Here is a 24,675-nt window from a genome sequence, read left to right as displayed (position 1 = left end):
CATGCGCCATACATGCAGAAGAACTTCATCTAGCAATCACGGCTTTTGGGGGATATATGTTGCATTCATGGGCATTATAGTTGTATATCATGAGGCTGAGCAGATATATACTGCGTGGCTTGGAAAGACTTTAAAAACACATTTTAAATGACGTCAGGTTATCACGCGCGCACATTTTCGCATAATTTCAAATATGAAAATCAAATGCGTCATATGAAGACTCTTTATGAATTATTTCAGTCAGTGACATATTATTACTACGTTTACTTTACATACTGTACAGTAACCCCCCCCCCCCCCCCCCCCCCCCCCTCCATAAAGAGAAGGACTGCAACACAATATGAATCTGCAGTCACACTGAAACTCAACACTTTCCATTTTTACTGCTAATCTAAAAAGGTATTTATCAAAATGTAAAAATATTTAATAGAGCTCCAGAAAACTCCTCAAAATGAATGTAATCTAATAACAAATGATTGAAATGAAAGGAATTCCCAAACATCACATTTTTATTGTTTGCCTACAATAAAAATACCAGATCCTGACAAGACATGTACAACGCTGTAGAGAAACAATAATACTATTTAATGATTATTAATTTTATAGGCTTTTGAGATAAGGTAAGCAAACATATCCACTTTTTGATCATCTGTGTATGAGAATTTTCAAGGGCTTCGTGGAGCAAATTCATGTAAAAATGTGTGAAGATTTTGTAATCATTAAAAGGTACACCTTAAGAAAGATAAAACAGGCCTAAGTCAATAATATATAAGTCAGAAGCTGCCAAGGCCAATGTGGGATTTCCACTATAAAGCCTAGCCATTAGTTACTTGTGTTGTCATAATGTGTCCTGTTTTCTTCATGATCTCTCGTGTTTGTTTTACATCAGCTGTTTCCTTAGTGCAATGCTTGCCACTGATAGATGGCTTGCATGAAAAACAGACTGTGATGCCGTGTGCAGGTCTCTTAGTGGCAGCTCTTTTCTGATTTACACACTGCAGCAGGCTTGATCAATAGAAGGGGGGTTCCTTTAAAACTGGCCTGCACAAAATAATGTGTCTGACTCTCTCCCTCAGCATCCCTGCAACCTCAGCAAAGATGGGAAACCCTGCAAACTGGTGACGGGAGAGAAAAGACAAAAACAATCAGGAGAGCAACATTTGCACGACAGAGAGCCAGGCAGCTGATGCACTGATTCAGGATTATTTCATCCTGACTGACGACATTTGCTACCACAAAAAACAAAAAGCTGTTTTTATAATGCTTCTTCTGTGTTTTTAAGAGTACTGCCGTGTACCGAGCACTCCCTCTGTATTGTGTTAATGGTTACACTACAGCCTGGGAACAGTGAAAGTGTGCTGATCCAGCACCTTCATCTATCTGACTTCAGTCCACTCTCCCAGGGTGGATGGGCTGCTGCACATGCATCAGACCTGCATTAACAACTACAGTTTAAAAAGCGGCGTGTGCTGAATGTATACTTTGCTATCCAAAGCACACCTGGGCCCAGCACTGACGCAGCAAGAACTACTGATCAGGGTTACTATAGGAAACACAAAATGCTTTTAAAGTAAGCTTTTCAGATCAGAGCTTACTGTATGTTTGCCAACTAATGCAGGTGACACGTTTTCCTCTGAGTGAAGAATTTGAGTTTGATTTCCATATCAACAAAATCCTGCACAGTTCATGTATTTTCTTTGGATATGTACCTTCCTCAAAATCTAAACTTACCTTTTGTCTGATAAACTGAAATGTATCTTAAGCTAGCAAACACTAAAGACTGCTTTAACTTCATGAACATATTGACATTACAGAAGTAACACACGAAAGTCATGTGTAAAATATATTTTAAGTGGTTCTGTTCTCACACCAGACATCATACAAAGACCCTATGGATTATTTATAGTAAACAAAACATAGCCTTAATTCTTAGACCAACTAAAACAATTTAAGGTACATTGTAGATCTTTTTATGGCTGTGTGTATAGCCTTTTGTAAGGTCCCAACAAATGTAACTGTACTTACCTACACACATCTTAAATTCTTAATAGCAGGTTTGGTGAACATTTCCTTTACTCCACACAGCAGTGATCCATGTTTGTTGAACTAAATCGATTATCTGTTCATTATATTGTTTTCTGCTGCCTGAAAGTAAAAGAGCCGATTAAATTCACCGGCTTCAAATGGAGATAATGGCTCAACGGTTTTTATATCACATTACATCACACTGCAGAAGACATGCTGCAACATACTGCATTATCAGGCGATTTTGTTTCATATGTCAATAGTTGGAAAGGCCTAATGCATTTCCAAGAGCAGAAGGCGCATTAAGCATGCCTGTGTCTGCTAACATTAGCAGAGAATAAGAGGAACCACGGGTAATTACATTCCACTGCACTGTGGAGGCTTGAGATGGTTTTAATTAAGAGAAATGACACACATAAAGTAAAGCCCCTTGTTCATCCTCAAGCTATTTTGAGTCCAAATGCCATTAGAAATGAGGTTTTTTCAACATAAACAGAAAATGCAAGTGTTCACGAAGAACCACATGCTCCCGAGAAGCATTTGTATGCATTTAGCGTCCTTAAAATATCTACTAATTATGACACGTTCACAGAGGAGGGAATTAATCAGTGACATCAGCCTGAGTCACTTTTGTTTTAATGAACACCTGGAGGAAGTTTCCACACCAGCTGTTGCTCCAGCCTTTGACCTCATTACAATATCTGGATTGATAATCCATCAGCCTTTTAAAAACACACAAAGTCCAGACGAGGTGAAGAAGAAGATCTCACAGTTAGAAGAACTCACTTTGTTTTCTTATTATAGTCATTCTCCAGTGGTGTCCTCCTGGCACGGTGGAAGTACAGGGAAGCTACTTTTCGCCATGTTTTTCTCTTTCTTCAGGGTCTTCAGGCACTTTTCGAGCCTTTTCATGCACAGGGTCACGTCCTCCCGCGTGATGCCCACAGCCGAGGCAGCGTTAAGGTACGGACACGGGTAAGCATCGGAGTGAGACGTGAAGCCTCGGAACGTGTGTCCACCGATGGTCTGCTCCTTGCCCAGCGGTATTACCCTACAGACAGGGGTGGAAAACAAGGATAACGTGGAACAATGATGTTATTTACAAATACTTATTTTAAATCAAATAATTTGACTTGGTGATATCACATGTAATGAAGGAGGTACATTGGTTAGTCAACAAAAATATTATCTACAGTAAACTAGTCATTAGAAAACAAAATATATTTAATCTAACTCCATTCTTACTACTCGGTCAACATTTGGGAAGCGGTAGTTACAAGAATTTGTCATTGATGATGTTTCTTCTCGCAATTTCACTGCAAGTGCTGTGATTTTTAGGATTTGTGTTGAATTTATAGTATGGTGAATTTGTAAGCAAGCCGATCCAGCAGATGTGAGACCATTATGGAGAAGAAATGCATTCATATAATACAGAGCTCTTAATATGTTGCACATTGTTGATGTAAAAAAAAGCACTGCATGAAATAATGACCCTAAATAAATCATTCGGGATATTTTAAATATTTAGATGGGCTCCCAAGCTTTGTCCATCGAAGGGGAAAATTGAGAAAATGAAATTTGTTTTTCGGCTTTGAGGCAACAAAAGAACAGACCCTAACATGGTATCAGTGTTTGTGCCCGCGGCTCCAGTGGAGACAACAGCGCTCCGTGATGGAAACATCCCGGGAAATTAGGATGGGCGGTGTGTTGTAATCTTCTAAAGTGGTTGCTGTTCCCTGAGATTCAGCAGATCCATCCGGCCGATTGCCGCACAGCTCAGGCACACAAACCTAATTTTGCCTAACCTCCACACCCTCTTGTTTGCACTCCCCTCCCCATGTTCCCCTTTCCAGGCCAGATTGTGGCCCCTTTAAAAAGTGTTCATACCTAAAATACAGCCTATGATTCTTACCTGGCTCCTGACACTTGCCGGGTGAACAGCATGGAGCCCAGCTGAGTCACCGCCCCGTTGCTCTCCGCCTGGAGACCATCCAGAGACATGGCTGGGGGGGAAGGGGGGGGGAAGAGAGGTGCCCACACCCAAACACACAAACAATGATTATACTGTAAAATACATTTGATTTATAGAGTGCTTTTCAAGAAACTCACAGCCATGTTTAAGAGTGAAAAATGCATAAAAAACTACACATGAAATATCAAAATAATGTACTTGTATATGTTACAGATGCTTTAGTTAAAAAAAAAAAGTAACTATTGATAGTATTCGATGATAGTCATTTTCATGCTAATAATGTAAGAAAATGCAGTTTTCAGCCTCCCAAATATGGAGATCTCCTGCTTTCCTCCGTTTAAATGTAAGAATATATTTGAGTTCTGATCTGACAATGGACATGGACCATCCAAAGACCTTTGGATTTTGAGAAACTAGGATGGGCATTTTTCATTTTTCTGACATTTTATAGATCAAATGATGAGCAATCATTTCTTGCAGCACTAATATAAGTTCAGAAAATGAAGCTTTCACCATTGAAAAAACCCAAAATGTATGGACAAAATAGAGTGTGTATTCATGATGCCTGTACATGGAGCTTACCCAGGGAAATGGGGTTATGTGGGGTGTTCAGCAGCCTCTCCCCGTGTGCAGAGGCGAGACTCTTCAGCTCCTGAGCCAGCAGCAAATAAATCTCCTGCAGGACATGCGTACACAGGCAGAGGCATGGAGACACAGAAGTAGAGGGGGGGGGCCATACAAAAGAGCTATAAATAGAAAACTCTGCCACAGTCTTATTTTAGCAGCAGCAGCCTCGGTTTTATTGCTAATCAAGCAAAATCTACCGGCAAGCAGACTGGTCCATGTCCAGACCCCCTCCCTTATCTCCCCCCTGTCTCCAGAGAGGCAGGAGAGGAGGAACACATGCTTTAATCCAGTGATTCTAACACCTAAATGTTTGAAATATGATGTGATATGATGAAGTGTTTGATTCTCAATGCAGTGTGTGTGGCTCTGAATAAAAGGTGGAGAACACAGATGTTATGATGCCAGGACATGAAGAGGAGCCGCCACAACAATAAATCAGTGTTTCTGTTGCTGGCTGCCCCAGTGAAGCGTCGCATATTAAAGCATCTGCTCTCTGCTACAGCGTGTGTGTGTGTGTGTCTCCTGCGTACTTTGCTGACTCATAATATTCTAATTCGAAAGCACCAAGAAGGAAAATATTTTCTGTCAAGAGTCGAACACAAGTGTCTCCAAGTGTCCCTTGTTCTCTAGCAACAATGGACGACTTTCTTACCCCTGCAGAGGAGGGGGTGCACGGCCACGACTCTGCAGACAATAACTGTGTGTGTGTGTGTGTGTGTGTGTGTGTGTGTGTGTGTGTGTGTGTGTGTGTGTGTGTGTGTGTGTGTGTGTGTGTGTGTGTGTGTGTGTGTGTGTGTGTGATGACTAAACCCCATCCTACCTAAAAAAAAAACACACATCATCTGCTGGTTCTTTGCAATTTCTACCCTAACGGTTACATGAGTCTGTGAATTATCAGATGAAAAGTCTGAATTATTTAAAGCTTGTGACCCTGTGGGGGATGTGGGGAAATCACTCACTTCTGCAGATACTATGGAAAACGCGTCCTGCACATTAATTATAAATAATGTGGAGCGAGGGAAATCAATAAGCTTTGATCGGGTCATCGGAGAGGCCCGAGGTATTTCCTAAATGTATATTTCTGCTACGCTTTCCCGCAGAGGGCATTGTGGGGGTTGTATGACATCTTGTAGTTGTGTCATCTTTGGGTTTCATGAACAGATTGTGATTACTTGTTTTCTTGAAGGGACTTTACTGATAAACATGAGAGAAAAGAAGATTTATCATCCACAGTTCATTCTTAAAAAAAGACCGTTGATGGAGATTTAAGAGTAATTTGTTTCAGCGTCTTACCGAGGTTTGAGCATCAACATAAAACAGATAAAGTCACATGTACAGTTTGTGGGAGGAGCAGTTGGGAGGTGTGAGAGTGCTGCAGTGAATCCTGTTTTAAGAGGGGGGGATGCTGCATTGTGAGAAAAGTCTGCTTTAAACGGGGGAGCCACCAGGGGATGTTTTCTGAAACTTCTGGATCAATTTCATCCTGCTATAGCACACGCCTCCCTTTACACTGACTCGCTCAAGTTCAAAGTCTCTTTCCTCAGTCAGAATGCAGGTAAAGAGACACGCACACACACCACACACCAGGAAGTCAGAGAGAGAGTGATCCACTGCAATTCAATACAACTTATGTAAGCTGTTCTCGTCAGTTTTCCGGAGAGAGATGTTGACACAGCACACACAGAAACATAGTCAGGCTGACATTGCCGCAGTATTTTCCTTCTACCAATCCATGTTGTTTTTATCACACCATCTGGAATATGACTGTTTATTTATATTAATAATTACATTTATTTCCCCTTCCTTCCAATCTCGCTTTCCCAACGCCTCATACACAAGTTAAAATCTGATATTTTGGACATGGAAGCATCCTGCAGATATAAAACTCCGCCTGAAAGACATGATTAAATAAAAAGTGGTGTTGTGAGCTGATGTGTGCACGCTCTCACCTTCCTCTCTGACAGGAGCTTCTTGTAGCCGCTGGCTCCCAGGGTGAGGAGGGTGATGAGGACGTCCAGGGAAGGAGAGGCGGACGCTCGACCTGGACAAAAGGGGACATCAAGTGACTTTGTGCATACAGTAACTGATTATAGGTAGAGATATCTACTCCTCATATTAACCTCGAGGACAAAATAAGCATTGGTGGCCGTAAAGCATCACATGAGTTTTTTTTTCAAATCCCTGACAAAATATCAGGGATAAACCAAATACTTTAAAGTGGACCTATCATGCTATATTTGAATAATATATTGTAGGGCCATACCTATATAAAACATGTCTGTGAAGTTTTCTTTTCAAAAATACCCAAACAGATCATGCATTTTAGCCATGCCTCATCGACACTTGGTGAGTTCCCTGACACACCGGGGACACATATTCATGTATAAAAGACGTACAAAAGTGCATTTTTGCATGATAGGTCCCCTTTAAAGCTTAATTAATACATTTGACATTCAAATTGTAAGTCCACAATTAAATGCTGTGCAGCTTTCTTGTGTAGGTCTACTGATCATGTTTAAAGGCAGTGTGTGTGCACAGCTGCAGATAAAAATGAGGCTACAGTAATCTTATTTAGATTATTACTATTTGCAAAACATTTTTACCAGTGTCGTCAAATCAAACATTTAAAATAACTCAAAAGCATTGTAAGATCCAAAAGTGTATTTATTTATTTATTGATAAAAAGGTTAAGAAAACTGATAAAAGTTATCAGTTTGAAAAGCAGTTGGGTATAGAAATACAACAAATATTTTAAAATGTCTGATTATAATATTTGTTTTTGTTTCTGTGAGCTCATATGTCAGAGAATGTTTTAGTTCTGATTCAAAATAAATTCCCTCCCAATAACTGGGTTCATATCCCTCATTCCACTAGATTGTAATAGGTGTCCATGTGATAATCATTTAGAGGAAACTTTTTGCAATAAATAAAGAATCCCACTTGACTCACCTGGGTACATCTGGCTGATCTCCTGTACGAAGGACTCGTCGAAGCCTGCGATGATGGCGCCACCTACTGGAACCATGAAGTTCTTGTCCAGGCTCTGCACAAAGGCGTCAATTCTTCCGACACGAGCCCCCTGACGACAGACAGCCAACACCAAACTGTCACCCAACGGGTGTAAAGTGCATATGAGGGCCAATTACAAGCGATATAGTGTGTGGAACCCACCTGTTGGATGAGGTGCATGCATTTAGACGATTGCACTCCGTATGCATTGTTCACAATGTGGGGAATGTTTTGTTTGGCACACAGAATGGACAGCTCCTCCAGCCTATAGGACAAGATCATAAACAATCATCAGAATTCATTCACTTTTGATCCGAATTTGGCTAATTAATTTGTCATAGCAGCGTAAACAAGGGCTTGAGCATTAATTAAAAATAAAATTAATTAGAAAATAACATTAAGAGTAAAACATACTTATCAACAGTGAAACATAAATATTTATAGGGTGTCTCAATCAAATTTAACAATATAACATGTAGATAAGTTGGTATACACTATATTAGACCTAGTAAATACTCAAAAATGTAAACATAGGATACTATTCACATTATACGAGTGTTAAAAAATGAATAATTTCTTAGTACTTCCTGTTGTACCAGGCTTCCCCTTCCCAAGGTTACCCTCAATTCTGTCGAGCTCTCATTGGCTGCAATCCAAAAACTGTCAGCAAGCGGGAAATCTAGGCTAAGGTCTTCAGTGTGGAGTAGGTGAAAGGCTGTGAATGAACATTATTCACCTGTCGGGGACCCGCGGGGCGAAGCAGGAAGTAGTTGAATGAACACACAGGATGTTCTCGGCTCCGAGCTCCTCGATCTTGCGCTCAACTGCTTCCAGGTCTGTCCGCAGCTCATCGCCCTCCAGAACGTTCTCCACCACTACCAGGCTCAAATCCTGAGGAACAGTGAAGTAAGAGGCAGGAGGCGGAGGAAGCCCTGTGATGATGTTATGAGGAAGGAACACATGTCTAACTAGCATCGGGGTGAAAATGCCAACAGAAAGTGCAAAGATTGTGTCTGTCATCACATACTTCAACAAATATGCTTTACATGGCACCATTTCAGATATATTCCCCCAAGAAATGGCCATCTGCTGCCATATTCTGTCTGTGTGAGCAGGAAGTGAGGGTGACTGATGGGATTTTCACCTGCTGTGATCATGGCTTTGAAACAGGACTTCTGGTCGATGCGAGGCCAAATGATGTAGCGAGCTTTGGGTCTTCGGTGGCGAAGGGTCAGGAAGCACAGAGTCAAGCTCATTCCTGTTGCCAAGGGAACTACAAAGCAGCTGGCCACACTCCGGACACCTGAGGAGCAACGCATGGTTATAAAAATGTATTTTTTTTGTACTGTAAACTGAATCCTAACGCAAAGGTTAATTTTATTTTTGTATTTTGATCAAGAGGTTTGTTATATGAACAACTTTGTGCTCTAGTAAACAATTTTTTTTTTTGTTGTAAATATATGAATGGTGATGACACAGCAAAAGAGGTCACACCCACAAAGCATAATAAACATCCAATAAATTAATGCAAGGGCATGACTTCATCTGTTTTTTTCCCGTCTAAGCACATCTTTCAGTGGCTTCAACATAACACAAATAAAACACATTCCTTGATACAAATATTCAATTTTCTTGCAAAGTAGTTTTTCATAATAAATACACACCTGAGAGCTTTAAGATGTCCAACACCACAGAGTTGGTGAGCTTGTTGAGCAGACTGGATCCTGCAGCTTTGGGCTGGACGGCAGCGATGTCACCTGACCGACCGATGCCATGGATCAACCTTCAAAACAAACAGGAAGCGTTCAACATTCACTGGACACTAGAGAAGATTTGTATTACTTCTGATCATTTTGAGTACTATATTGAGTAGAGCCCAAGCGTTATTAGTATGGGCAATGTGAACTTATCATACACGAGTAAGTTTACAGTGTTATTGTTGGCTAGGCACAATTAAGATGTTTTTAACACTTAAATACACAGCCTTATTTGGTTGAAACTCTTAAATAACTAATATAATTAGGAGCCTCATCACATACTCTTATGAAAAAAATAATCTATGTAGGTTTCCCACAGCATGAAGGAAGCTAGATTCAACACTTTTTTTTGTATTCCCCCCAACAATTTTACAGGCAACTTAATCCGGATCGGCATAACGTTATATATTTATTTTAAACAGATGTTGACTGTGTTAATTCCCTAAAAAGATTAAACTGCCTGTAAATACCTGTCCCCCTTTTTTCAGATTTTAGAAGGCAATGACCGAAAGAAAACATCATAAAACCGTACTTCCCATAACTGAGCAACTAAAAGACTTTTAAAAGGGATTATTTTAAGACAATTTAATAGGAATCGGGACCTAATTTCAGATCAATTAATTCAATGACTTTGCTATTTTTATAAAAATAAAGAGAACCCTGATAACGACCAAATTGTATTAAGTCACATCAATATCTGCCTCACAAAGCTATATTACTGGGATCAAATGTTGTGGTGGCATAAAATGAGCTATACAAATTTAGAGACCTAATTCAATCTACCTAAATCTATCTAGTAAAAATATGTGTATTTTCGCATTGGACACAACATTATACAGATGTGTGTTATAAAAGGTCAAACTTGAACCTGTTAGTGTCTCCTGGCCACGAGGCTGGAGGCCACGCGGCCCTCCCTCTCTCCGACCCCGCAGTTTCCCAGGAAGTTATTACTGTCCATCACAGCCAGCTCGCTGGGAAGAGCTCCACGGTGCTCTCAATCCACCCTCCTCTGGACACTTTCCCTGTGACACACAATGAGAAGAAGCTGATGAATCTGCAGCGACCTTAAGGAGACATGAAGCTGAGGACGGTAACCTTCTCCAGCAAGAGTCTGATCAGCTTGCTCATGGCTGCGGCGCGCCTGACTCCCTGTCGAACGTAAGAGGTCGACACGATCTTCTCACTCAGGCTGAAATTCTCACTGTTCATCTCTGGAAAAACAAATATGTTGAGATCACTCCAAGGCCATCATTTCAATATATGAATTTATTGTGCTTGATATTTCAGTTCAGTGGAAAATAAGTGTAATTGTATCCACTTTGCGTCTCATGTTTTAAAAAATAAGCAGGTATTTAGCTTGTTACCTTTTAATTCATATTTAAATACTGTTGGTCTATAAGTATTAAGAACATTATAGTACCAAAAGTATCAAAAAATGAAACGAGAAACCAGGGAACACAGACTTGTATAACGTAAAGAACAACACGTTTAAAGACAACTCCTTGGACATTTTAATGACAATATTGTTTTTAATTGGTTCATCTGCATAATATATGTTTTAGAGCAATTCTTGGTCTGTAAATGTCAGAAAACAAAGGAAATTGGTACACACAGTTAAGTTTCTCAAACCCAAGTTGTTCTCTTTTTTTGCATTGAAAAGAATAGTGATCCGACTATTCGTTCAGGACGATCACAATGGATATAAACATGTGGCTTGGCTGTGTAGAAATAATCCCCAACAGTTGATTTGAGGGTGTGTAGGATCCTGACTTTAGGTGAAGCAGTATTATATGTATTTAAGGTTTGTCAAATGAATGCATAATTGCAGCTTATGAACAATACAATTGAGAAAAACATACACATTTAAGTTTTCTTGGGGAAATAATGCGATTAGCACACTGAAAAGCCTGCAAGGCTGTGGGGAAATAATTAAACAAAATTCTGCATTTACATCTGATCATTGTAAAGCCTACTATAAAAGAGATGTTTACTGTCAGTGAGGCCTGGGAAAATAAAGTATTAGATACATGGTAAGGCTACATGTTTATCTTTCCTATTAAGACAGGTTTAGTGTCCTCATTCAGACCATGTTTAATCTCGAGTAGAAGCATATTCAACAGGAAACGCGGTCTTATACCGTTGTTAAAAAAATACAAAAGTTGTGAATTTTTAATTATTGCTAAAGTTAGCATGTCTACAATTCTGATTACAAGCTACCTCTAGTTTGTTTACCTCTTAGCATAGCTGCTAGCAGCTCGTGTCGGCTAAGCTAATGTTTTCACACGAGGAACAAGAGCGTGCAGCTTAACAGGGATGATTTAGTAATTGACCGTTTATTATTATCAATAAATAAAAAAGATATCTTCTTACCTGACAGCTTTCAAACCAGCCTCCCAACTGACAGGCATGAGCATACAGCAGGAGGAAGCAGCTTCTTCGTGTTCATTAAAGAAAGTGCAGCTAACAACCAGAGTGTTGCACTGCCGCCCCCTGCTGGAGGAAAGTAACTACTGCGGTCACATCAGCCTGCTCCACTTCCACCTTACTCAAGCACTCTTTATTATTCCTGCCATTCATTTATGCTTATAATTATATAATTATAACACCGAACGAGTGAGTTATTCATATAAAAAAAAGCCTAAAGTGTAATAGGTCATTTTGCAACTGTGACAAGACTTGAAGGTGTTTCCTTGTTTGCAAACAACAAATTGTGGGTCAGATTTTTTATTCAATCATTAGAAAATGGACAACAAAATATTACAGCTTTCAAGATAAACGTTTTTAATGTAAAATTATATTCCTGCAAAGAAAGAATACCTTTTTATTTCAAATGTTTAGCTTATGAATTCGAATTTTATTTGAAGTCAATGCAGAAATCCCCCCCCCCACCCACAAAAAAATGGTTTAATACAAAATATATAAGTGTCTAGTGCAGTCTAAGAGGACAGGGTATAAAGACATTATTTAGCTTGTATTTCAAAACTAGATGTCTCATGAGTTGAGTTATAAAAGTAGTCAACAATGGACACACACACACACACACACACAACACACACACACCCCACACACACACACACACACAGCACACACACCACACACACACACACACCACACACACACACACACACACACACACACACACACACACCACACACACACACACACACACCACACACACACACACACACACACACCACACACACCACACACCTCACACCACACACACATCACACACACACACACACACACACACACACACCCACACCACACACACACACACACAATACACACACACACACACACAATTAGAGATTCAGAAAACATTTTCACAGAACAGGCACTTTATTCAGCTCTTTGGCAAATGTTATTGGAATTATTTGCAACATTAGGAGAACAATTAAAAAGGCTAATATATGGTGACCAACAGTAATGGGGCAAAGCAGGAAGTTTATCCAAACTAAGAGCAAAGTAGCAAGATTCAAATGGTAAATTTACAAGAAAAAGTTGTACATTCAAATTTACTCAGGTATAAAATATTTAAAAAGTAAATAGAGAATTGAAAGTTATTGTGAATATTATGCAGAATTACTTCTTTCAGAATGTGCTTTTATTAAAATATTACAAATATAAGTGGATTATTGTTTACTGATGTGGAAATTGGTCACACTGACCAAGATTTAAAATAATTTAACTGCGTACATAAATATAAAAGCATTGCATTTTATGGAAATATTAGTCGTATATACAATTCTAAATATTTAGGATAAACAAACGAGTTAAGTAAAGAGAATATACATGTATTGTAAAATCAACATTAAATGTCCCAAGTGACAAGAGAGCACATTGTGCCTCACACACAGGCAGATTATTTAAATATCATTTCTTAGCCTTTCATTAGTAAATTACATTTGGTCATGCATTCCACAAGATTCAAAATGGTCATGATTAAGCCACAATAAAATCACTTCAAGACAGGAATAACCGAGTTTCTGGAAGAGTTCTTTTGTGAACAGGGTTCAAATCCTGGGTTGTTTTTTGCTGGCAGAGGGGGGAGAAAAGATGGCAATGTGATGGCATAGCAGGGTTTTTAACTTCATCAGCTATGGCCAACATCTTGCCTTCCTTCCTGGACCCAGGTTAGGCTCACACATGTGGTTGAACAGTCCATTCGAGCACATGACACACCAACACATAATAACATGCAGACAGTTAGACTTGTAAAAACAACGAGGCCGCACGCGGCACGCGGGACAGGGGGAGTGCGTAATTTTGCTCAAAAACGACACAAACATGCTGTGATATCTCAAAAATAGGATGTTTAAGTTAATATGATATACATTTTATTTGTAAAGCACTTTTCATGCAAGATTGTTTACATCAGGCCAGACTTTAAAACCTTTTGTACTTTACACATGTTGTTAACACTTAAACCTTTAAAGAGAAACAGCAGGTAAAAGGTATGATAATTACAAAATAAAACACAATCAAATAAATATATGATCCCTCTTGGTCAATAAAGGAATACAAAACCAATAAATACGATAACACATACAAATCTATTCAATAAAGTAAAACAATACAAAATAAAATAAATGCAAATAAGATAATAAAATAAATAATTCATAGGAATAAAAAAAGTGTAAATGTGTTTCAAAGACCAACTTAAAAAAGGGGAAAGAGTCGCTAATAAAAAAAGTCAAAACCGTAGAAATAAATAAAACAATATAAAATAAAGAAATAATAGAGAATAAAAGACCATTTAAAAGTGTGGAGTCGCTAGTAAAAAGCGAGGCTCCAGTAGCCGGGACTACCCTCTCACCTACCTGTGGCTGCCCCGCTCTCCGAGCCTCATGTCCGGCTCTCTCGCTCTGTGTCCCGGCTCCATGTCTCCTCACCAGGCGCCAGCAGAGTGAAGTAGGCTGAGGGTGGAGGAGATAAGGCTGTCCGCCGCCCAGCAGCAAGCAGCAGCCGGTGTGTGACTGGCGGTGCTAGAGCGGGAGGTGTGTTAAGGTTGGCGGCTGCACACTGCACCTAGTGGCTGACGAGGAATCTAATTGGCCCAAATTGGAACGGGACACCCACTTCTGAGGGGAGAAAACCGCCTAAACTTATCCCAAAACCAAATAATTCTGTCGTAAAATGTCTCATGGGTAAAATCTAAAAATAGCCTCTAAATAGGCACTGAAATACTCTCACAAGATAGATGATAGATAGATAGATATTGGATATATACATTATAATTGTGCAAAGTAGCTGTTGTGCAAATTGTTGTGGGTTATACAGTAGAAAAAAAGGAGACACTTTACACCCTATGGAGCAGTGAGTTCTCTCTCTTTATAAGTGTAATATTACACAACCTAATTAACATCCTAATGTCCTAACACGATCCTAGGAAAGATGAAGAAGATGTTTTACTGTATTTAAGTGCTGTGGTTTAATTTGGAAAATAGTTGATATATCATGAAACATTGTCGAAAACCTCTTCTATCGTGCAGTCACGTATGGCCTACATCTTGGGGTAATTAACTTTGTTTCCCTTACTGGCACCTTACATTGAAATTAATAGAAAGAAATTCCCTTTACAGTACAAGTACTCTAAATATCCTTCTAGACAGACCTTAATAACACTCAGGACAATAAAGACAAGTTATACGGAGTTCATTTTCTCTAAAATTGAGAATATTTTAACCAAAACACTGCTTCTGTCCATGAAGTCAAAAATGGTCAATTCCCATTCCAGTTTTCCAGACTTGCTGATCCTCACACAAAATAAAATAAACCAGCAGAATCTGGTTAATTAATGAATCACACAGAGTGATTCAAATCTGTCTAGACCTGCCTGAATGTGGTTCACAAGAAAGCCTATTTTTTGTGGGAAAAACTCTTTCTGGCCCTTAATCATCAACTCTGCTTGCAAACAGACATTATAGATAGAATACAATAATTTAAAATCATATACACTAAGTCAAATTAAAGTACAGCTGCACTGATTCATGATTAACTACAAAAAGAGAATTAGAGAGTACTTTTTTTTATTATTTCCAAAAACCAAGAGCACCTTCTTTACACTTGTTTCAACTTCCACCTCTCTGGACCTTTCATTTTCAGAAGAAACAAAGGGACATTTTTTTAATGTTGGGAAAGAGTTGTAACGGTAATTTTTAGGTGCATATATCACAATGTAAATATGAAGCGCATACATATAAGATGATGAAGAAGGCATAATTATTTCTTTTTAAACATTTTGACAATCCTAAAGTTGACTTTCGTACCTTTGGCATGGATGAGTCACTTCGTAAAGGTGTCGACACGGCCGCACCTGTGCTCCCACAGAGCAAAACACCTTAGAGGTAAGTTACTGTAGCAGGACCTGACAGGGCCATGTTTCCATTACGACAATGAGCGTTTGTTTATCATGGTTATTGCGTTGTAAATACATATGGTTAGTTATAATCTATGCAAAGAATTTTAATTTGACATTAATTGAAACAGGTGATGTGGAGACTCCTGAGAGTCGGCTTCTGGCCAGATTTTAAGGTGTGTCTGCTTGGGATGATTTGTATCAAATCAGCATGCGAACGTTCAGTAATACGTTGTGCTGATTAAACCTGTATATCCTCCTGGGACCCAGCCCATTGAAATTGTCCACTGTAGTGGACATTTTGTTAACATGCATCTCCTTTTACTCTTTTAAGCTACTCTATCAATCCCTGATGTACTGTAGAGAGGACATCCTGGTCTTTCCAGTGATATGTCATTGGTTAAAATTGCATGCTGGGAAGTTCCTCTTTCTTTTCATCCAAAATGGCTGGCATACCAAAAACAAAATGTTATAGAAGCAGGAGGAGAAGTCAAATATTGTTGAATAATTGTAATTTTTACCATGAAAATCATATATGTTCTTGTTTATTAACATGTGTTTATTAACACTATATCATTAGTTCTGAAAGCAATTAAATAATTCAAGTTTTCAAATAACAGCCCTTTTATAAATGTCCATTCTAGTGGACGTCAGGACCATCTTCATGGACTTTATGACTCAATATTGTTGCAGGAGACGGAACTGAAGCAGACATTTTCTGTACCAGATAGTTAAGGGAGATTCAGATTTGGAGCTCTCAGATGATGAGAGAGATGAGGCTTTCACACCTGGGATAGAAGAGGGTCAAGAGGAAGGGGGGGGGGGAAGATGCAGGAGGCTCCATGAGCGCACAGATACAGACATAGAGACAGATAGGGACGAGCTGGAAAGACATGGCCCTCTGGGCCAAGAGTAGCACGCATGTCTTATTGTTGTTTTTATTTTAAGTGGAGCCATGAAAAATGACAATTGCCTCAGGAATGCCAAGTAATTGCAGCATCCTGGCAAGGACAAGAAGATTCGGAGACAGTTTCTTCCCGCGGGCAGTGAGACTGTTAAAAATTGAACTGTTGAAACAACTTCAAAACATTCATCTGCTACTCAGTATTATGTATCTAATACCTAATATATATATATATATCATTCCAATAACTTGTATATAGACTCGTACTGCACTATTCCACATCATCACTTTATTTTATAACTATTTTTCTTTTTGTATTGCTCTTGCTCTTATTGTTATTATGTTATTATGTTGCATTGTTGGAGAAGCCTGTGACATAAGATTTTCAACTACATAATTACTCTGTAGCTATGTCAGATTGACAATAAAGAACCTTGAACCTTGTATGTTTCTATGAGCATGGTCAATGGTCATAAAACTAGTCAAGATGACCCTACAGCCCGTGCCGACTGGAGTCAATGAGGTACTTTTCCCACTACATTGACTACAAAGTCTTTGAAGATCTGGAAAGATTCACCAAAAACCAAACTAGTTTTTTAATGACCAAATAAACAGCAATGTTCAGATCAATTACTTATTTATGTTTTAAATAAAGGTGAATGTATTATTGTATTAATCTCAATCAATCTCAATCTTTATTTATTTATATAGCACATTTAAAACAACCTTCAGTTGACCAAAGTGCTGTACAGGCAATACATATTAAATAACACAATGGGAGTACAATAATAAAACAATAATTAAAAACATGATAAAAAGCACAATAACTAAAAACATATTAAAAAAACACATACAAATGTAAAAATGTAATGTTCAACTAGTATTAAAAGCCAGTGCAAAGAGTATTAATATCACTCTATAACCATAATACGTTACATAGTCTATCTGTTAATTTTGGCTGTCTTTTCAAACTAATATGGTCCCGACGTCCTCTACAGTGGACATACTGTAACATTTTAAAATTAAAATTAAATAAAAAAAGTCTGAATTGCAAGATGTTTTTTTAATCCTAAATAGGTAGGAAATCACAAAAAAAAAGGAAATTGGAAGACACTTTTTTTCCTCGGGTCCCAGGAGGATATGAATGCCTTTTATCCATATTAACATTAAGACATGTATTACTTATATTTTATATTCATATTTAAAGGGCCAGGTATACAACATGGACCGTTGCAACATAGCATTTATAACCTAAGCCGGTTTGCACTTCAGATATGGGCCCTTTGAAATACACACAGTAAATTGATGTTAATTGAAGGATAAAAAAATGTAATGTTGTCAGGGGGCGTCTGTTAAGAGACGTACGAAGAAGAAAGGGACTCTAAGAGACTACGAAGAGAGAGAAAATGATCACAAAGAGACACAAAAACACTCACAACTACCAAAACAGCTGCAAAGACACATTGAACGACCAGTAAGTGACACAAAATGACCAGAAAAAGAGAAAATACTACAGAAAAAGGACAGAAGAAATAACAAAAAGACACACAATCAGAAGGTGATGCCTGCAAAGAGACACAAAACAGCAAAAGGGAGGATGGTGTGTTTGCAGAATGACTTTGAATTTATTTTTCTTCTTTTCGACATTTCTATGCATGAGGCTATTCCATCATTCTAAAACCCTGATTCAGATGATTTTCCTGCTAAATCACAGAGCCACATGTGCATCCGTTCAGTTTCAGATCAACACTGACCCTCTCCTGACTCACCATAAGGTCACTGAGGAGAGAGTCACGACAGTTACTCTCCACATGAAAACAGCCGGACAGGGAACTTCTGGTGATGACTCGCCCACTGTGTCTGAGATATGCTGAAAGTTCACTCTCAGTCTGCCTCAGCTTGTAACAGGATGAAGTGAGTGTGCAGGATTTGGCCTGCAGCCTCCTCTGAGACGTTTTCTGCTGAGTCAAATGCAAGCACACCTGTGACAGCGCGCGGATGAAGTCACAGAGCAAAGTCTGGCCCAAAGTGAGCCGACTGCCCTCGGTGCTACTAACCTTGCCCTCAGAAGCATGTGGAGTTCATTATCTGCTGGCAAAGGACTTAGAAAGTGAGCTGGTCTGTCATACAATGAGAGCTGGAAGAAGGAAAGTACCCACACACTGCCCTTGACTCACACATTCAAATAAACGTAATGGCTAAAAGTCAATTTAATGAATCAGACTGCTCCTGAATTAAGACATTATTTTACTTCCCACGAGCTATGGTAATATATCCTATGTGTGCATATAGTAGAGCTGTATTAGGTTATGGATATTATAAATATTATGAACATCATCCTGTGCACTAAGTAAGCAAACAAGAGTGTGTTTTACAGCTCGTCCAGATTTATATTTTTTTACATTTCATCTGATAAACCCAGAGTAAATGTTATTTTTTGTTTAAACTAGAGGGGAATAACTAACACCTGTGGGATTTTGGTGAGATTATGACCATCCTGGCCAAAGTTACAGAGGGGGGTGCCAAATCCAGCAGCAATAACACCAGCTCTGCCATATTTAGAAGCCCCCCTGCTATTTCATACACCATGAATCCACAGTGAAATGCTTTTGTACATTAAGAAAATAAACTAAGACATAAAGTGTACAATATTTGAATTCAAAATAATGAGTTGATAAGTACAGTCAGTAGGTTACAACTTGCTGAGGGACACACTAATGTATTTATTTTATTCAGAGAGAAAGTATAGTTTAAATGAATAAATAGCAATGAAAAAAAAAAATTCAATTAAATCATTTTTGACGCTCATTGAATAATTTCCAATAGGCTCTCAACTTTGAAGTGAATTAAAACTGTCTACTGTGAAGCACTTTGAACTGCAATTATTGTATGAAAGGTGTTATACAAATAAAGCTTATAATTATACAGTATATTATTATTATTATTATATTATTATTATTCACATAACTCATTCAATTTAAGTCCCATGTCCAGAAAAAAGAGGTTGGTATCCAAGATCTTGAAACCAAATGCATCACTAACAGTGATTCAAACGGCTCCTTTCTGGGACTTTGTGAAACTGGAAGTTGGTATAGTGTTCGGCACATTGTGAATGACCTCAGTCAGTATTCGCTTCAATCATCACCATGGTTTTTATTATTTTTTCAGGTGATGATGCTGAATACGTTTCCAGAAAAAAGGTACAGGGAAGCAGTGAGGGGGATTACCGTCAGAACACCTTAAACACTTCTGAGGAAGATTAGGGAAGATGGTTGGAGGTAATAGGTTAATCCCAATTCTTTAAAACAAGGATTCAAAGGCAGCTATTTACCATTAGAGTAATAAGCTAAGTTATAGCCAAGAATAAATGCTTTGTTTCAGCAGAAATTGGGATGTTTAAGTGGGGTCATCCCTAGGTCCAAAGCCTGCAGGAGCCAACATACAGTTTCAGATTATAAAAAAAACATTCACTTACACAATCCTGGTGGTTTGAACTTCATGAAGTTAAATTGCTCTGTCCTGCGGGTGTTGAGGAGGACAATAACTGTTTAATCCACTTTAGATCTGTAGACACATTCAGTCGTATAATTTTGTTATCTCCTTACAAGAGTGTGCAGACAGGAACTAGTGATTCAAGTTACAGGAAACACACCTAAAAAAATACCGTCGGGGACATTTCTTGAATTAGCAGGAAACGGCAGGGAATTTTTGTGTTTCACTAGGAATCATTGCTAGAAAAAACATGTTGGCATGCTTACACCGGCAAAGTTTCGTTAACCTTTCCTTGAGTAATGTCATGCAGGTCTTATCAAGTTTAGAAATGTAAACCCTAGTGTCATCCTAGGTATTTGTCTTTGCATGTCAAATAATTGGCCCTCTTTTCAGAACAATTTATATTTAACCAGGTAATGTGTCTTGATGATGGTAACCCAATGGCACAATGACCCAAAGTGCTTTTACTTGTGCCATGCTAGGCTCCATGTTGGTGTATTTTTTTTCAATCATGCGTGGGACATGAACATGGGGGTACATCTTTTTTTGTATACACCATACACTTTATCACACAACACTGATCCATCAAGATCATTCTGAAAAACAAAAACAGCTTGACATTTAAAGTGCACCATGGGGAACTATGGTGAACAAAGAGACATACCCTGACTCATGTTGTGTCTATTTCCAGATAATATAATATCTAACGAAATTTGAGGAAAACTAGGTGACTAAATTCTAAGGCAAGATAAAAGTGATTTAATTCAGTAGAAGCATGACAAACTGCTGGAGGACAATTTATGTGGGTGGACTAAGGATTGTATAAAAGTGATGATTGCGTCACAAATTACAGTGAAGAGTCCGGGTTTGATCACAGGAGGGCGCCATTTCCCACAACCAGTCTTTACATATGCAGGAATGACACATGAGAAATGAACTGAAGTGGGCTTTTTGTATTTATTTGACATCTGCAGGAAGCAAGGGTAGTTCATATATTTAGTTTTACACTTTGGGGGGCTTAGTAGATACAGGTTAAAAAAAATGCATTAGAGGATGAAATATCTTGACTTTTATCCTGTAGTGTTGGCAGATATTTATATTTAAAATACCTGAATATGAAGATAAAGCATTCAGTCCTATCTGCTTGCATGGGTCAAAAAGTCATACTAGAATGAGTTATTATTGCCCTTGTTTGGAGTTTGACATGTCCTATGAATAATTTTACGGTTATGTTTTTTACCATGGTGTTTATGGGGAAAATTGCTCTTTGCCAACCCTGCAAGTGGACACAGAGCAACATTTGAAAGCAAGAGTGAGACTGACTGTCAGTAAAATAAAACCCGCAAACACATTGTTGCATATTTGAATTTCATCTTTATTTGTTTTATTATATACTTTGTGTTTTTACATAAAGAGACATATTTCTTTTACACATATAGATTATATGGTTAATTTGTATCTGTATATATGTACACCTTAAATAAATCTTACATTAACACCAAGAAAATAAAACATTTACAGTGCAAGAATGTTTGTTAGTGGTTCAGCGTCGCTGAAAACCACAATCAATGCCAATCTCACATGCTAAACCACTTTCAGTTCTTCCTTTGGTTTCCCTCTCGTCATGCTCTCACATAAAAACGTGGGGAAAAACATATATTTGCAATAAAAGTGCACAAGTAGAGTATGCACATGTGAGTTTAGTGATAGCAAATTATCTTATGACCTATTAAAGCAATACACTTTTAGGAAATACTCATAGGCCTATAGCTTTATACTATATTACTGTTAGCTTAGCTTAGCTTAGCACAAAGAGTCGAAACACGGGGAAAGAGCTTGGCCTGCGCATGACCAAATGTAAAACTTGTTCTTACACTTTGTTTTTTAGCTTTAGATGTGCTTTGTAGGTGGATTTTGTTACCTTTGGGCGTTGCTTCTAGATCACTTTCACCGCACTGACATGAAAAAAGGCATCCATCTTATCATTTAGAGCTCTGCAAGAAAGCAAAAGAAGTGCTTTTCCCCCCAAAATTGAACCCTTGAGTAGAAACTCAAGCTGAGGTGTGAACACATTAACGTTTTAACGTCCTTAACGTATGCAGAAGAATTTCATAAATCATCATAGAGGCCATTTTGTTTCTTACAGTCTGGGTTGTGGAAATGGAGATACGAGAGCATGCACACGTAACAGTTTAACATATGAGTTGACAGAGATCATAGCTTACTTTTACCATTTGCAATCTTTGTCAGAAAACATCACAAAGACCTACTGTTGTGTAGATGTTGTTTTCTAACCTGAACCTGAACAGTTTACAGTGTAAAGTATGCTAATGAGATGTTGCTCAATAATACTAAGGGCCTTATCATTGTCCTTCTCCACCCACTATGTCAAAAAAAAGAGAAGAAAATAAATAAAATACATGTGTGGTTCTGTGTATATTTACAAAGTAAAACCAATGAGTTCTTAGTGTTTCTTAATGAATGGATGCATAAAAGTGAACATTATATCGTTGGTCTAAGCTCAGCTGTACAGTCAGTGGGTAACCAGCCCAAATTCCTCGCATGCATTTCCCCTCACACATTCAGAGAATCTATTTACTATTATGTTACAGTCACTACGCTGCTGTACAGAGGCTGTGTTGAGGTAAAGAGGGTGTTTCTGACCAGCTCTATAGGAAGGGTCAGAGAAATGTCGCCCACGTCAGACAGGAAGGACAGACACTAAGGGAGGGGGAGATGATTCTCTCCACACACACACACCCCACACACACACACACACACACACACACACACACACACACACCACACACACACACACACACACACACACACACACCACAATATTGCTGTTAAATTTGTGATTTCCACATTCTATGTAGCTTAAGGAGTGATTATGATTTCTATTTCCAGTATAAAACACAGTTTGGTGTATTTCTTTTTCTTTGCAGTTAGTCGCAAAATACTGGTAGTATAACCTCTATAAGTCATAGATAAATATAAGGAATGGTCATTGTGTGATGACTTTAAATGCAGGTTGCACACATGCACACAAAAGCACCTTGGATTAGAAAATAAATTGCACAAGTTTGATAGATATCATTGACCATACATGTTGACACTTTCTACATAGAGACTGAGCACTGGATTGCATTAAGAAGTTATGAACATGTCTGGAAAAGTATACATTTTGGTATACATCTTCTTAAATGTTGATTGGTATAATTCACCTCCAAGTGTCTATTTTAACATGCAGTTGACTCCTTTAACTACGAGCGCAGGAGCGTGACTAGCCGGTGAGTTGAGCCCAGTTCTACTGTGAACAAAGCACTACACATTGACTAATCTAAATCAACCATGACGCTTAAACACTGTTCACTTTTTTTTCAAATGTATTATTTTGACATTGACTTCATTACGGAGCTTTAATGATCCTAAATTACTCATGCCTTTTTTTTTCAACCAGTGAAAGATATTGAAGGCTAGCATATATTTTGGGAGGCTAAAACTTCAATTTAATTTTTTTCTTTTGTAAGTCGGTGCGTGTGAAGCATGGAAAGTACTGCACAATCAGAACGTGTGTTCAGTGGCAAAAGAACAAAAATAGGAGCAGATTGTCAAGATGGCTCTACTTTACCTAATACTGCTACAGTACATCTAGTGCTACTTCTATATATTTCATGAAAATGAATCCAAAAATTAAAAAAGAAGAATCCTCTGAAGAGACATTCAGTGGTGAAGAATGACGTCCAGCAGGGGAGAGGGAAGCTTCAACGCAGACTGAGCGCATGATGAAATTGCAAAAAAATAAAATAAGAAAGTTTGTCTGCCCAGTGAGAGTGCTTCCTCCTTTTCGAGTCTTTTAGCTCAACGCCACGTTGGACCTCACAGGCTGCCGTCTCCTCAAACTCTTCTCCACTCCTGGTATCAGCGTCTGTTGTGTGTGGTCAAATGTGCTCACAATGTCAGCTCAGCCACTGCATTTATTATTAAGAGTTTAATACAGCGCCCCCCCTCCTCCCCAAAGTTCACAGGAGGTCATTCTCCTCAACCTACCAGGCGTGGCCTTGATTTCAGCTCGTCTAGTGACACTAATGGCATGCATAATGCTTCTATATTTGGCTGATAGACCCATAACTCCCCCCCCCCCCCCCACCTGCCAATTAAATAATAATACAAAATAAAAATCCACTATGCTAAACCAGCCAAGCCAAAGTCTTGTGCCATTTCCAACCCCGCCCCCACCACCACCTGCTCTTTTTAAAAATGTTTTGTATTATTTTTCTTGTCCTGTCGTCCTTCTTCTTCTTTTATTCCTGGAGTAAGTAAAGTATCACACGGGTCGTGGGGTGGGGGAGGGGGGGCGATGGCAGACATGGAGGGTGGTGGTGTCGGCGGTGGTTGTGGCGGTGACGAGGGACAAAGTGGCTCCTCAGATGGACACGGGACAGGTGAGGACCTTGTCCTCCAGCATGACGCTGAGCACCAGGAAGACGAAGTACAGCATGAACATGATGAAGCCCAGCATCTT

General features: G+C 38.7%; 1 protein-coding gene across 1 annotated transcript; it reads right to left on the bottom strand.

Moving 5' to 3' along the window:
• Positions 1 to 491: 491 nt before the first annotated feature.
• On the bottom strand, positions 492 to 24,672 carry LOC117487830 (O-phosphoseryl-tRNA(Sec) selenium transferase-like). The gene is made up of 13 exons (XM_034136549.1): positions 24,604 to 24,672; positions 18,425 to 18,637; positions 14,286 to 14,421; positions 10,466 to 10,601; positions 9,298 to 9,416; positions 8,763 to 8,936; positions 8,370 to 8,508; positions 7,796 to 7,898; positions 7,574 to 7,703; positions 6,574 to 6,665; positions 4,580 to 4,673; positions 3,938 to 4,028; positions 492 to 3,076 (listed from the first exon to the last, which is right to left on the bottom strand). The coding sequence occupies exons 1-13, from the start codon at positions 24,670 to 24,672 to the stop codon at positions 2,830 to 2,832; spliced, it is 1,743 nt and encodes a 580-aa protein (XP_033992440.1). The 3' UTR covers positions 492 to 2,829.
• Between the last annotated feature and the right edge of the window lie 3 nt (positions 24,673 to 24,675).

Source organism: Trematomus bernacchii, unplaced genomic scaffold (genome assembly GCF_902827165.1).
Source record: "Trematomus bernacchii unplaced genomic scaffold, fTreBer1.1, whole genome shotgun sequence".
In the NCBI taxonomy this organism is placed as follows: Eukaryota; Metazoa; Chordata; class Actinopteri; order Perciformes; family Nototheniidae; genus Trematomus; species Trematomus bernacchii.
The sequence above is the reverse complement of the archived record's forward strand: the minus strand, read 5'-3'. Positions and strand labels throughout refer to the sequence as shown.

Coding starts and splice junctions, on each gene's coding strand:
- LOC117487830 (XM_034136549.1), bottom strand. CDS start 24,672: ATGCTGGGCTTCATCATGTTCATGCTGTACTTCGTCTTCCTGGTGCTC. Junction 8,509..8,762: donor AGCAGGTGAAAATCCCATCA/GTCACCCTCACT, acceptor TGAGCCTGGTAG/TGGTGGAGAACGTTCTGGAG. Junction 7,704..7,795: donor GCATGCACCTCATCCAACAG/GTGGGTTCCACA, acceptor GTCTGTCGTCAG/GGGGCTCGTGTCGGAAGAAT.